The 15412-nt window shown below is 37.6% G+C and overlaps 4 protein-coding genes across 8 annotated transcripts; 2 read left to right on the top strand and 2 right to left on the bottom strand.

Moving 5' to 3' along the window:
- Positions 1-2273: 2273 nt before the first annotated feature.
- LOC117892160 (glycerol-3-phosphate acyltransferase 3-like) lies at positions 2274-7111 on the bottom strand. 4 transcript variants are annotated; one of them, XM_034798224.1, is made up of 7 exons: positions 6882-7111; positions 6181-6381; positions 5881-6123; positions 4811-5047; positions 3628-3861; positions 2830-3086; positions 2274-2769 (listed from the first exon to the last, which is right to left on the bottom strand). In XM_034798224.1, exons 1-7 carry the CDS (start codon positions 7014-7016, stop codon positions 2472-2474), a joined length of 1605 nt encoding a protein of 534 aa, XP_034654115.1. In that variant the 5' UTR covers positions 7017-7111; the 3' UTR covers positions 2274-2471. The 4 variants fall into 4 exon arrangements, with proteins under 4 accessions (XP_034654115.1, XP_034654111.1, XP_034654112.1 ...); XM_034798220.1 differs by lacking the exon at positions 3628-3861 and having other exon boundaries at positions 6882-7110; XM_034798221.1 differs by lacking the exon at positions 4811-5047 and having other exon boundaries at positions 6882-7110.
- Positions 7112-8005: 894 nt separating this feature from the next.
- Positions 8006-10508, top strand: LOC117892161 (transcriptional coactivator yorkie). Of its 2 annotated transcripts, XM_034798225.1 has the most exons (5): positions 8006-8911; positions 9102-9193; positions 9727-9882; positions 10195-10247; positions 10320-10508. In XM_034798225.1, exons 1-5 carry the CDS (start codon positions 8208-8210, stop codon positions 10422-10424), a joined length of 1110 nt encoding a protein of 369 aa, XP_034654116.1. In that variant the 5' UTR covers positions 8006-8207; the 3' UTR covers positions 10425-10508. The 2 variants fall into 2 exon arrangements, with proteins under 2 accessions (XP_034654116.1, XP_034654117.1); XM_034798226.1 differs by lacking the exon at positions 9727-9882 and having other exon boundaries at positions 8008-8911.
- A 445-nt stretch (positions 10509-10953) lies between these two features.
- Positions 10954-13222, bottom strand: LOC117892162 (ras-related protein Rap-2c). Its single transcript, XM_034798227.1, has 4 exons — positions 12783-13222; positions 11679-11816; positions 11496-11613; positions 10954-11178 (listed from the first exon to the last, which is right to left on the bottom strand). Exons 1-4 carry the CDS (start codon positions 12915-12917, stop codon positions 11021-11023), a joined length of 549 nt encoding a protein of 182 aa, XP_034654118.1. The 5' UTR covers positions 12918-13222; the 3' UTR covers positions 10954-11020.
- A 1097-nt stretch (positions 13223-14319) lies between these two features.
- On the top strand, positions 14320-15241 carry LOC117892166 (60S ribosomal protein L39). The gene is made up of 3 exons (XM_034798232.1): positions 14320-14441; positions 14529-14632; positions 15097-15241. Exons 1-3 carry the CDS (start codon positions 14439-14441, stop codon positions 15143-15145), a joined length of 156 nt encoding a protein of 51 aa, XP_034654123.1. The 5' UTR covers positions 14320-14438; the 3' UTR covers positions 15146-15241.
- Positions 15242-15412: the final 171 nt, after the last annotated feature.

The following is a 15412-nucleotide window of genomic DNA, read 5'->3' as shown; positions in this document are numbered from 1 at the left end:
CTAAAAGCTATGCCTGGACTTAGTGGATTCCATGCCAAGACGCAGCGCAGCTGATGTTGCCAAAATAGGACACTGAACTAAATCTTGAATGATAAATATTGATTTAGAATTAATAGTTCAAAAGTGTTAACTAAGAAATTCATTACTTGTTGGTCATTTTTTAAATTTTAAATCCATTTTTCAAAAGTGGTGCTATTATTTTTTTCGCCTAATTTTACGAGTTTCACTAAAGTTTCTTAAATAAGTTAAAAGCCTTACAAAAAATGTGCTTTTTTTTGTTGTTCCCAGATTTGTAAGAGTCTTCCCTTTCTAAAAATGTGTTTAAAGTTTTCTTAAAGTTAAAAATTTGAGTTGGGCAACTATTTGAAAATTTCTTGTGGTGGTGGTGCTATTATTTTTTTCACAGCTGTACATACATACATACACATATGTATGCATATACATATTCGGGTTGGCTTTACTGTTATGCTACTGCTTGCCTACTGCTTGCCGGTAGTAACTTTAGTTGCCATTAAAATTCTCTCGCTGCTATTGGGAAACAATGGTGTGATTTTCCATTGTGTATTTCCATATATTGATCCATAAGATTCTAAATATGTTTTTGCATATATACAGATGTGTACGTATGTATGTATTTATAAATTGCATATGCAAATTGTATCTAAAGTTGTGTGTCCGTACGTGTATCAAAGTAATTCTGCACAACGGACAATTTATTAGCTGTCTGCACGCACACTAAGCTATAACATAAAGAGAGAGAGAGAGAGAGAGAGAGGACTGTATATACATACATACATATATGTATGTTTAGTCTATAAATATATACATACAGTCATGCATACATAGGATATTGTATGTACATATGTATGTATCAATGTACATTCATGGCCTTATTTTAGGCGTCTCTAAAAATATATAAATAACTCATAACTGCTCAACCCAGTTCCATAAATAAATACCTTACGCAGACATTTCTTCATATCGAAATATTTCAATATGTACATATGTATGTATGTATGTTTCTTGTACATTTTATGTACATATATGTATTTTTTGGGGGGGCTTTTCATTTCCTAAATTCATACGAGCAGACATAAATACGTTTATGGCAATTGTGGGAGGCGGGCGAAAAGCTACAATAAAACTAAAACAGAGATTCATCTGTTCATCTGACTTTATAGATAGATTCACATATACATATGTATGTATGTATGTATACATATAATGAATAAAATTAGATATGTACAATGCACAGACCGCTGCGAACGGGGTCAAAAGGCCATGTTTAAATCCGTTTTGTAACAAAAAGGAGGAACATATGTACATATATTTACCACTGCTTCGCGATCTATCTATCCAACTTGATCGAAAACACACTTGTATGTATGGATATTGTGTGCAAATAATCCAGTTTGTAAATGCATACATATTTACATACAAACATATGTACATACAATGTATGTAAGTGGATCACATACATATGCTACGTATGTAGCCGCCAAGTCTTAACGATTGATATCTGAATGTTGCATGTTTTTATGGGAAATTAACAATGCTCTCTTGTGCAAATTGGCAGCCATTAAAATGCATATATTAATAATCTTGATACCCTTCGCAAATCAGTAATTTAGCAAATGTATGCATGATGTGGGGGTGCCCACACACTACACACCTAACCATACAATATTTAAATCTATAAATAAATATGTATTTATTAATTGTAAATCGCTCAATTGCGTTTGGCAATGAGCCTAACAATTTATGAAGGCCAGATCTACGATCCGATCTACGGGCATGTATGACTCGTGAGGTAAAAACAACAACAATTACAGCAACAGACACTGATTGTGCTGGCAACTGAAAATCTATTGAAATTAATTCCGCCTCACAGCGCTGTGTGTGTGTGTGTGTGGTGCTCATTAAAAATGGGGAATTTGTGACGAAAAACGAGTACTCCTTTAACAATTAAAACTAACAATTAAACCATCCATCACTTGATGCAATATTTAGGCAACTCCAGCGGTCATTCACCTGTTGGCAGTTATTTGACCAGCTTAGCCTCACCTTCAAGAAATCTCTAGAGTTGCGAGTCGCTTTCGACGCAGCAAACTTAACATAACAAAAGAAAGAAATCAATGAATGTCACAGCTGGCATCGCCTCGGATCAAGGCAACACCACACACTGTTCGTATTAAGATAAGATAAACATTTGGCTTTCGGCTGGTTTACCAGCATATCAAATATAATTTAATCAGTTAATATACTCGTACGGATAGCTATTTACATTTGACTTCATCTTTTATTTAAACCATGCAATAATTAATCGTAATTTATACATATTACACATTAGAAAAAAAACGGTATGTATATACGTATCATGTATGTATATGTATATGTATGTATGTATGTAAATTACAGTCACTGTAGAAGTATTTGTTGTTGTTTGTTTTTTGTTTGCATTAAAATTATTATCATTCCGCCTTCAATCGATTCGCAAATTCAACCTGCTGAATTTCCTTCCATTCTTTTTTTGGCTTCATCCTCTTTAGTTGTCCGTCCCAGACCAGATCAATGAGGCCACCCTGCTTGGCAATCACACCCTTGACACGATTCGCGAAGTCAATCGCAGACTCTCCATCCTGTCTGTACATCGGCGGGAGGTACCAGACATCGCACACAATGGCCCACGAGGTCATCATCATGTACAGATACTGCATCATCGAGTACTTGGCGCTGTTCCAGAATGCATCACCAAATCGTGGATCGTACCTTAAACAGGGAGAGAGAGAAGATGAATCTTGGCTCCAATATAACTTTGACTCTACTCACTTTATGGCCACTGGGTAGATGACGCCGCCGACTTCAAAGCTGCCCTTTTTAAACTGCATTACGGACGTATTGTTGATGCATGTGCCCTCCGGGAATATAAGAATTGGTGGATTGTTTGGATCCGACACATGCTGCTTTAGCCTCTCGGCAACCAAATGGCGATCCTTGGCCTCGCCGCGCTCAAACCAAATGTGGGGCGAAGCTCTGGCCAGAGCTCGTTGCAGTACGCCAAGAAAGCCGCCATGACGTTGGCCAATCTGAAATTCATATTCGAATGAGTCTTTAAAGAGCCTAAAATGGAGAAAACTATTTACCAACAAACAGACAACATGCAAAAGTACAAAAACAACCAAACATAAAAACAATAATCAATCACCATAAACCAAAGAAAGTATTAGTAAATTATTACCTACATGTGTGCGTGGCGAGGAATGGTAAAATTTTAATTGGGAACTTAATTTGTAACCTTAGAGTGAAATGGGGGGAAAACCAGCGTAAAAGCTACAACTGAGAACAAACGAAAAAGACTAAGAGCTGCAGTCCACATTCCAACCAAAAACAAAAAGTAGTTTATTAATTTCAGTGAAGAATATTAATTAGTATGTACAAGAAGAGAGGGGAGAAGAAATAAGAGCTCGCTGCTGATGCATCTACCATTCCACTACGAGGTTTTAACTTGAGAACTTAAAAAGGATTTGTTTGTTGGTTTGTTTTGTGTGTGGATTAGAAACTAAACGAAATTCACAAGTGTTTTCCATACAGTTGGTTAGTATCCTTTATGTGTACGAGTTGCCTTACCAGGGAATAGGTCGAGTCACACATCAGCACCAGCACATCGATGGGGCTGGTATGATTTGCGACGCAAATGCCAGACAATGGGCGATTCTCCTCATTGTGGTATGTTATGACAGCTGAAATCGCACTGGACAGGACACCAAAGCAGGTGCCCAGTACTAAATTCACGATGGCGCGCTTTGTTTGCCCGTCCTTCAGATAGCCCACAGCGGCCGTACACACCGTAAGCCATACCACCTAAGATGGCATAAAAGTATTGAGGTCATAATATGGTAATATATCGAGACGGGGGCATTTTTTCATTCAATTTCAATTGTGTGTTGTGGGAGAGTCAGTCTGCTGCTACGTAGGGGAAATAGACTCCTAAAATATAAAAAGACCAACGATGTTTCCTTCCGAACAAGTAGAATCATTCCCAATTAGACATCAGTTCAGTGGAATTCAATCAAGCAAAATCACCTAATAACACGAGAGGAATGGACACCCCACTGTGATCGTACACAGCATAGAAATCATTAACTAAAATGGTGGTAATAAATTAAATATATATTCGCTCCTCTTACCTGGTGCTTAGCTTTGCTACGAACTAAACGCTGTGTGAACAAAATTTAAAGCTTAATAGAATGCACAACTACGCGAAGACAATGACAAAAGCCAGGAAACAACGAATACAGAAACATAGAATAAATACTACACATAAAACTGAACTTATTCTAATCAAATTCATGCATGAATTCTCTCGAATCGTTTGTCCGTCGCTTTGCCCAGACGCATATTAGTTAGGTCTTAAATAGTCACCAGCTATAATTAATGATGGAATTATCGTTAGATAAGAGTTTTCGTCAGCCCGAGGAGGGGGTTGGGTTATCAATGCTGGTACATTCCAGGCCTGTATTTACTACCGCTTAATGATTATAGTTATGAGTATGTGAGAGAGTTCTACGTTCTACGTTCTGCAAATCCAAACGATAGGAGAATTCGATCGCGTATTCCCAGGGGACGGTAGGACAGTTTTGTCAGCTGAGAGTATGGGGAGTTGAGAGTTTTGAGTGCTTGTTACGAGAGATATGAATGTACCATTGTAGAGATGGACAAGAGTTTCGGGGGGTTACATGCATGAATTATACAATTAAAATCAATCCATTTTTATATGTAGCAGTAAAATTAAAATAAACTTCTTTCTCACCAAAGAAAAGGTACGGTCTGTCGATAATATTGCCACATCCAATGGAGAGGTATGATTTGCTACACAAAACCCGGATCTGGTGGGCCTGTATTGTTTATTATGAAACTTAATAAGGGATGACAGAGAACTTGCTATAAGACGGAACGTAATTTTAAACGCTAAGTCCGCTAAAAGGAGCCGCAAAAATCGATTGGGTATTAAAGCCACAATAGAGTTTGTTAAAACTGCAAATAAAACCTAGGAATCAAATATTTGCATTAGAGAAAATGTTAAATCATAAATAACAGGCACATAAACACAAATAAACAAAATGTCAAAATATCAATATCAAACATAAGATCTTAAAACAAACGTCTAAACGGCAAAGGAATTACAATATATACTCTTAAACAATAATTACTCATACTCTACGCAAAGTAAGTTGAGCAAACAAAGCCATTAATTATGCTACAAATAAATTCTTGGCACAAATAATAAGCTCTTTTTGTTGTACACAATTAAGCTAATTTTTAAGAGACAAAAAGTGGTTGCGCAAAAACATTTCATTACAGGATTAAAGTTTTATTTAGAGGCCTGACGACCTCATCGCTCAGGGAGTCTACAGCTGCCGCCCACCGCTGGACGAAAGCATCCAGACTGTACCAACCCGAGGCTAAAGGTTCTGCCAATGTTGCCACATCCCCAAAGGATTAAATGTAAGCAAATTCAATATTCTGATTCCACATAAAGAACGCTTTTAATATAATTTCCCCATGCCCAATGAACTTTCAGGGGAAAAACTGTCTGTGGTAGATACGTTTTTCGGGTTGCCAAAAAACTCCGGCCTAAACTAACAACTATTAAACGTTGGCTGCAGAATAAGGATGTCCACCTTTGTGTCATGGGGAGAGCACAAGGTAAGGTATACTTAAATGGTAACTGCTAGAAATGCCCGCTTGTTGCGTTGATTCCCTTGCCTCTCTACCAACAGCAGATGTCTGCAGCATTCCCTCGGACAAGGCAAAGGAATTCCAGCAACATTTTCAAGGATTTGTTGTACTACAAACAGATGATTTACAATTTATACTTACACCGACAAAGCAAACCAATACGCGCAATGGCATCAGGAACACATATCGGATAAAGAAGCCAACCATCCAAATGAGCGTTATCTTCCAGGATATGAATTCGTGGTGCCTGTTGGTGCGTGTCAGCATGTTCCAGCTCTTCAGCTCCTCCGCCTCGAAGCGGGATGTGACATCATCTTCAATAATGGACTCCACTCCCGACTTCAAGTAGTCCAGGCATTTTTCAAAGTCAAAGACAATTTCCTCCTAAAGTAATACAAAAATTAAGATAAAGCCTCGCGATGACTAGATGACCTTTCGTACCTTTTTCGAGGACGCTGGCTTCTCTGGGGCAGGCTCTTGTGGCTGTGGAAGCAGTACTGCATCTCTGGTAATTAACGTTGTTCCATTTGTACTTTCCTTGGAATCGGCATTATCGACGAACTCCTCTGAATGCTTATCGTCAGTCTTAAGATTGTTTTGTTTATGTTCTTTGGATGCTGTCTCTATGCTTACTCGACCATACTGAAAGTGAAATAACATCAAATACAAATCATCAAATCAATACATTAGTAATACATGTGTCTGCTCATTGAAGAATGTGTTAACAGTTATGAAAGCACAAGGAAACAGTTTGATAATAATTGTTCTTCCGACTGGCCGACCGACCGACCGACCATAAAGATAAGCCCGCAGCAACTCTTATATGAACATATGGGTGGTTGGGTGGTTGTGCGGGCCTGTCCAGTTTCATAATTCGGCTGAACACAGCCGGAACACTTTGAAATTGCAATAAAACAACACCTTTAAGCATAGGTATGTTTGCATGTGCGGGTGCGTTCCGTTCCGTTCGAATGTGCGTATCAATGTATGCATGTACTTTAGGCTGACTATATTTATGGACTTTGGAATAGCTAACTATCAGTTGGCCATGACTGGGCCAATCAACTGAAGGTACGAGAACGTAATGAATGTCTGTTAATGTGTCAATGGGTGGGCGGCTGGCCCGGACACGGCAAATTTACCTCAAATATCCTTAAAAGAAGATTCACATATGCCCTCCGGACGCCGATGGATTTGTTGATTGCCGATATGAATATCAGAAATGATATGAATCCAGCAAACGGTATCCAGAATATGTTTAGTATTTCGAAGATCATTTTACATTTGCTTGACTTTACATTAGTTTATTAGGAGAAGAAATTTAAAATTAAATATTAGAATGTCTGTGAACCCTTGTCTTCAGTGTGACCGCGGAATTATCGATGAAATATGCCGACAGACCCTCGGAAATATACCGAAATATACCCTTGTATTTTCAAAATATACTGTAAGTATACCGTGAATCTTAAAATATTTTTCTCGATATTGATGTTCTATTTGATATTACTAGCAAGTCGGGAGTCTCCGCGCTAAAACTATAATTTTATCCGATTTATTAATAAATTCTCCACAAGATTGGCTGGTTTTCACAACTTCCTTTTGTTGGAATGCTTACAAATTCAGTTCAAAACTAAAAAGGACAACCAAAAATAGCACACAACGTTACGCGAGTGGTAATGGAATGTTACGTTTATTTGACAACTTGTTGCTTTTCAACCAGTATACCTTTGTGAACCCTATATCCATTAATTCATATTAAAATTCCGTTTTCTAAGCTGCTTCTAAACATTAATAAAGGCCTTATCTTAAACTGACATGCTTTTAACCTCTATTGTATTGTATATTATGAATATGGCCATTAAACTGCACTTGAAGAGTGTTCACACTTAAGTTTAGTTGCAAGTTCGCAATTAATTTATAATCTAGACTGACAACTTGGAATAGCATGACAAGCAAGTTAGTGTTACCAGCTTAAGAGCTGAGGCACTATTTGTCACGCACAGCTGATTGTACTGATCTACAATTAGCGCAAACCGATGCTCACCAACACCAAATAAAGCCAAACTATTAACTAAAATTATACTTCTGCCACTCCGCTGCAACCAGTTCGATCACAAAGCCAAACCAATTTATTTTAATTTTCATTTTAATTTAATTAAATTTTCACAAATGCATGATGCGGTCACTTTATTCTAGGATATCGATAGATAAAATGTGATTATCGAATAATAGTGTTGACAAAGCGTGCTGGATGGTGTTCCTGAAGTGTGTTTGTTTTATGTTGGCAGTTCCATTGAATTATTATTATTACTATTATTTATTGCAACGAAGTTTAATTTTAACCATTTAATGTTATGCATTTGCCTATAATGACGGAGTGATAGATATATGGATGAACATATATGTGCGCATACATGATTGAAAATAATTTTAATTAGTTACATTTGTATACAATAAGTGTTCTTTTTATGTTAACGACGATGTCTACAAGCAATACAAACAACATAATCGAGAAAGAAATCGACGATGAGGATATGCTCTCGCCCATTAAGTCGTCCAACAATCTGGTTGTGCGCGTGAATCAAGATACAGATGATAATTTGCAGGCCCTGTTCGATAGCGTGTTGAATCCCGGAGATGCAAAACGCCCCTTACAGCTCCCCTTTCGCATGCGGAAGCTTCCCAATTCCTTTTTCACGCCACCAGCCCCCTCGCACTCGCGAGCAAACAGTGCGGACTCCACATACGATGCAGGCTCCCAATCCAATATTAACAAAAGTGCGCAGCCCGTGGACGTGCAGCAGCCAGCCATCTCACAGATCCAGCCATCACAACAAAGCCGCCTGGCGATACATCACTTTCGCGCTCGCAGCAGCCCAGCCTCATTGATGCAGAACTACAACGTGCGCTCCAGGAGCGAGGCCAATCCGGGCGCCAGCAGCCAAGGTCCATCGTATCCCGAGAGCAGTGCCGAGTTCCCGAACAGTGCTGCCAACACTATTGAGCTAGATGGCATGAGCACCTGCATGGAGGGCCAGGATATGCAAACGGTGCATAAAAAGCAGCGATCGTACGACGTGGTAAGCCCCATTCAGTTGCAAAGTCAACTGGGAGCATTGCCACCAGGTTGGGAGCAGGCAAAAACTAATGATGGCCAGATTTATTACTTGAAGTAAGTAATCACAAATACACATACTGTATGTATGTATGCGTGTATGTATGTGTATGTATCCAAGAGACTTTGTATCTACGGGATACATGCCCATATGTAGTTGTATCTTATTTGTACTTAAAATTAACCGTTCTTAAACTTAATTTCACATTTTTGTTTATATTTATATTTATTTTACATTTCATTTCAGTCATACTACAAAATCGACACAATGGGAGGATCCAAGAATCCAATATCGCCAGCAGCAGCAACGCCTAATGGCTGAACGAATCAAGCAAAGCGGTAGGTCTTACATCTTACATATTATGTATGTACAATCGGGGCTAGAAATGTACTGACGCACGTTCGATCTCACTAACCCTCATTAAGAAAAGGAAAGGGCAGTGGTAGCTAAGTAGAGCACCTACAATTATTTAACATGGGAACTGTCTCTGTTTGCCATTTTCCATGAAGGTTTCCATAAGAAATCTTTACACATTCCTGTGAATCCTAGAGTACAATATTCTGCAGTGGATTCTAAGAGAGTTAGCAGAGAGATATGGTAGAGTCGTCACTTGTCAGAGATGCGCAAGAAAATTCCCAATAATAGTTGGACCTTGGAGTGGGTATTCTTTGGTTCTATCCGATCCGAGCTCTGATTTTTACATTTTCCGAATCGAATTATGTATGTTTTCCCCCAATTAACACGCGTACGTATTTCTTTTAAAAATGGGATTGAACGCCAGGCCAAATCCAATTCCAAATCCAAATCGAATTCCGCTTTTGTTTTGCTTTTAATTTATTTTGGTTTGTAATACATTGTTTTTGTTTAATAGATGTTTTGCAAACAACAAAACAAACTACCACATCGACTATTGCTAACAGCTTGGGTCCACTGCCGGATGGTTGGGAACAGGCAGTTACTGAGTCCGGAGATATATATTTTATAAATCACATTGATCGAACGACTTCATGGATTGATCCCAGAATGCGTAAGTCTTGTTCCACCATAACCACACTAGCCTAAACCATAGGGGGAAATAGAATATGCTCGTCCAAGTCCAAGTGCAAGTGATCTGTTTCGCTATCAGTTATCTATCCCAAGATAACAATTGATATCGTGGATCTTATGTTCGTTCTGTCTGTGGGGCTCCCAAGGCTCTTTTGTGCGGATTTTTGAGACAGTTTGCAAGTGAATAAAAGCTGATTAGGTTGAATAAACAATACAATAAATGCGCATACCTGCTCGTACAAGCGTCTATATTAATACCTGTTTCCCCCGCATCTGTTTTGTTTCTTTGCAGAATCTGGACTTACTGTGCTTGACTGCCCAGATAACTTAGTGTCATCCCTACAGGTACGTAACTGATCCATCGGCCAGCCACTATGGTGTGTTTATAAATGTGTGTGTTTGGTGTGTGTTTTCCAGATTGAAGATAATATATGCACTAATTTGTTCAACGACGCACAGACCATTGTGAATCCGCCGTCTTCCCACAAACCAGACGATTTGGAATGGTATAAAATAAACTAATTCACATGTATACAAACTGTATTAGACCTAAAAGTTTTATATTTTGTATTATTCTAAATTAAATATTTTTCAAATTTTATAGTATTTATTTCTTATACACATTTTTGAAGTTACTGTGTGTGCCTGCCTGCCGTGTGTGATTCAATCAAAATGTACGAATAATAAAATTAAACGCTCAGCTTTTGCCCTACGTTTACAAAAATATTACTAAGCCATTTCCAATGTTTGGCTTTGGCACGTCTTGCCCTGATCTGAACTGATTTTGGTTGAGTTGACCATAGGCGTGGTCACCACCAGCAGATGACTCATTGCGAAGAATGCATCATCCACCCCACCTCTCTTTTGAGGCAGAATTTGTAACACGGTGAACAGTGGGTTGTGAGTCGTGGAGCTCGACGAAGAGCGGGGACTATCTAATCAATCTGGTGGCCATTCTGATGATCCTGCTGAATATAGAAGCCAGTTGGCAATCCACAATTGCAGTTTCTCCTGCATAATTCCATCAATAATTGTCAAAACGCTCAACATGTTCGTTATCTATTAAATATTAGTATTTTTATTTTTAACTATAATAATCTTACAATCTTACAAAATTTCTATAAAAGCGTACAACAACAGTAATTCTTTTTTTGCCGATTCTCTTGCGTCAAATTCATCTCGCGCACAATGGTTGCGAATACTTCATTAACGTTTATCCGATCCTTTGCTGATGCTTCAATAAATGGACAGTCCCACAGCTGTGCCAAGGCATTGCCTAAAAAATAAATGCAATTTATTATTATAAAGGGAGTCTCGCAAATGAAAACAAATAGGCAACAGATGGGAGAGGTAAGATGCAATGTGTAAATATTTGTGGCGTATTTATTTGCTTTTCCAGGAGTCGGCTTAATAGACAACGACTCATTGTTCTGCCTCAACGTTCAACTAGTTTATGCAAGCCGCCATTAGTCTGTACGTCTATTTTTAGCAGGCATTGTTTGACGCTCAAAGGATTATCAAGTTAGATGAATAGGACTGGGATTTGAATGGGGGTGCTCTTAATGATTTATGCATTTCAATTTGTAAGCCTACCTTCAGCGGTGGATACCTCTCTTTGGCAATCTAAATCAAATTTATTCGCGACTAGTAGTATGGGTGCTGGCTGACTTCCTTTTACACGAGTGATCACATTTTTCATACTAGAAATATCCTGTGGGGCAAGAGAACAAAGAGATTAGTGTGAGAAACAACTCGGTTGCAGCTATAAATAAATACCTGAAATGTTTGATGGTTCGTAAGTGAATACATTACAATAAAGCCATGCCCATTCTTGATATAGAGATCTCTCATGGAGGCAAATTGCTCTGTTCCTGCTGTGTCCAATATTTCCAAAACACAAGGCGAGCTGTCAACCTGTAAATAATAATAATAAATGCATTTTAATAAACTGGTATAACGCTGTCCATTAAATACTATCATGGCGCACTGGAATCGTATTCAATTTAAATGTAAATTAATTAAAATTGCGCAGATGCAGTGACAAAGTACACACAAAAATGCTTAAAACGCCTTCAAAGGTGGTTTTGGCTGGGAATAGAACGTGCCAATCTGGTACTACGAGTTCTGGATATGTTCTGTATCGTCATTGCATACGACAGGGTTCTTCCACCTATTAAGGGTTATTTTTACACCCACCCAATGCCGGACATGTGCTGCTGTCTGTGTAAAATGTCGCCTCCTGCCGCAGGAAAACTTAAGACAATATGTACGAAATATGTACTTTGTGTGTAATATGTACGCGCGTCTACTATTTTCCTAGCATCCGGACAATATTTTAAGAGGGGGGAATGCAATGCTGGCTAAAATTTATATTGTATGTTCACTCCATAAATAAATAAATATAAATGTCTGATGGATAATATATTGTGAGTCGGAGACATAAATTGATGTTGAAATTGGCTTTAAACCCTGTCCCCTCGATTCAACACCCACGCCTTAGAGTCTGCATAAATGTGCACATATGCATGTAAATATGTACATACACACCCGTGGGCACGGAGATACATGAATTACATAGTATATATATGTACGATGCTTTCATACATATATGTATACTTGAACATTTAAAAGAACGTATGTATAAATATATGTATAAAACAATAATATGTACATTTATTCTCGCATTAATACATACAAACATATGTATGCATGTGTACATACATATATATATGAGCAGACGTACATATGTATATGCATGCCTTTTGTGATTACGCATATGTATGTACGTATCATGTGCGTGCGTGTGTGTGTATGTGTATGTTTCATCTACAAATTGATTATGTCTGCTGCTGCTTTGTATCCATATGAACGTTTACGTACCTCTATTTCCTTGCGATAGAAGTCCTCAATTGTAGGATCATACTTTTCAATGAAGCATCCCGAAACAAATTGAACGGTAAGGGCCGATTTGCCCACTCCGCCAGACCCGAGCACAACAACTTTGAATTCGCGCATATTTAATCGAGTTTTTGTATTAGATGCGAATAATATGAATGCAAATATGTGTTCTGTGCGTGTTTATGCTGTGCACTATTTATGTAAATGTTATTTAAATTAAACAGTTTACAAAGCAAGATACTTTTGATGGATTGGCATTTCGTGTTAATGCATGTAATGCATGAATGCGTTGGCGAATTGTCGTTCACTGTTTCATAATCCTTACAATGGATTGTATTTTACGTTTATCAAACACATATTATATTGTAAAATATAATGAAATGATAATTGATAAATGATGACACTGACACTTATTGAAATGGAACGATGCATATGCAGGGAGGAAATGAAATAATGGTTTTAGAACGAAATTTCGTAGGGCAGTAGCAAACGATGGTGTGCCCAGATTGGCGCATGCCCACGATAGTCATGGCTGGTTGGTTTTAATTGAAACAAATTATAAGGGTGTTTATACTAATTGAATCAAATAATGCTTAATTCATTTTTTATTTAATTTTAGTTCTCTTTATTAAACCAAGAACTGAAAATTGTTTAACTTGCAAAACGCTCTTTTCATAAACAGCTGTTTAGTCTTTGCCTTATTATTTATGCATTATTAAATGCTTGTTTTACTTAAGAAATATCTTGTCAAAAATTGAAAACAAAGCCCAGTTGTGCCACCAGGCAAGTGAGAGCTAAATATATGGTTGTAGAAATTCGATACCGAGAAAATCTTGATTCTGATGCAGTCGTCATATCACAAAGTCATACAATGTCACAGAAAAGTAACCGTTGGTCACATTGTGCTTTTTATATTATGTTCAAAAGGTACTTGTAATGTGATTAATTATAATTATTCACCAAGAAACCAGCTTGTGTTTAGAGCCTAGTGCGCATAGTGTGACCAGGTTACATGAACTATGGTAAAACAAGATAATTTCGTATAAAAAAGAATGTTCTCTATGCGAGCAAGCTGGGATTTATTCATACTTCAAATATATAAAACTTAAAAATGTAGAGTTAATATATTGTTTCCACATTAGGTAAGATGAGGAGAATATTTTCGGCGAAAAGTAAAAGATTTGCGTTGGTTGTGTGAACCTACGCGCATCTTTGAAGTAATTAAAGTGGGAACTGGACTTAATTGGATTAATCTGGTTTAAAATGGATCCATAATATAGCAAACATGGGTCACAATTTCTAGTGGTGATTTCAAAACCTGCCGTACGACCTCTCCTCTATCACTATCTTCCTTATAAGAGGGTAGTGGAGTGTGGAGAATTCATGCATTTAGGCAATACAAATCTAGAATTTCCTTAAATTATATTTACCATTTATATCACAGAGTAGAAAATAAATATTATTTACTTATCTCTGTACAGCTTCTATAATTAATGTTCTTCTTTTACCATCGTTCCGTCAATGTAGTATCGGCAAGACCCTATATGCGCTATTCGATGAATACATGGAAATATCGATGGTTGCTCACCCCCATCCTTTCCTTCTTTCCGGTGTGGCTCGTTGAATCGGTCAGACAAAATGGTAAGTAATCAAGGAAATCCGTTGAAATCATAATATTAAATGTCAAAATGCAATTACTAAAACAAACGTACTGTCTTTCTTCTCTAGGCTGCACATAAATCGTTCAGAATTAAGCAGAAATTGGCTAAGAAGCTGAAGCAGAACAGGTCGGTTCCGCAATGGGTCCGCCTACGTACTGGAAACACAATCCGGTAAGTAATGCTAATACAAATTATTAGCAAAGAGTATTTTAAAGAGTCTATTGTATTATATTTGTGTGCCGTGTCCATTTTCTTGGTGGTCTTTGCTCTTTAACCACTCAATTCGTACCCATAAACTCAGGTTTGCCCAACGAACGTCATGATCTGCAGAATTAGGATCATGTAAATGTGCTTCCTATGTGGATAGTTGGTTTTTTATGTATTCATCAAGTTGCGGATCATATTAATACAAATTTTACTTCGCTGTCACGTGGATTTTGTGTAAATTGAGTCTGATAACACTTCAGTGGTAGTTTTGCCGCCACGGCTAAAACAAAAACAAAATGTCTAGTTGTGATTAGTTACATATACAGAGCGCCCTGAATTATTGGACACCTTGATAGTGGACACACAATATTGTACAACAGTTTTGCAAAATCACGATTATTAATATTCATGTAACTTTTATTTTTTAGGTACAACGCTAAGCGTCGTCACTGGAGGCGCACCAAGTTGAAGCTGTAAGCAGCTGAAGATTGAAGACGCATTTAATCCTGTGGAAATGCTAAATATCTTTTCAAGAATATAAAATAAAGATTCGTTACCGAAGTTCGGATTAAATAAATCGTTTAATTGGTCACACAAATGAATGACTAGAATCTAAATACCAGCCAACTGTCTTTCGTCCAATACATACATACATATATACTACTCTCTTTAATATTAATTGAAAAATGTATTGTTGCACTGGCAAAATCCGTCTTAACAATACGACATGTTTAGCATGGCTAA

Source organism: Drosophila subobscura, chromosome E (assembly GCF_008121235.1).
Source record: "Drosophila subobscura isolate 14011-0131.10 chromosome E, UCBerk_Dsub_1.0, whole genome shotgun sequence".
Classification (NCBI taxonomy): domain Eukaryota; kingdom Metazoa; phylum Arthropoda; class Insecta; order Diptera; family Drosophilidae; genus Drosophila; species Drosophila subobscura.
This window is presented reverse-complemented; position numbering and strand designations above follow the sequence as displayed.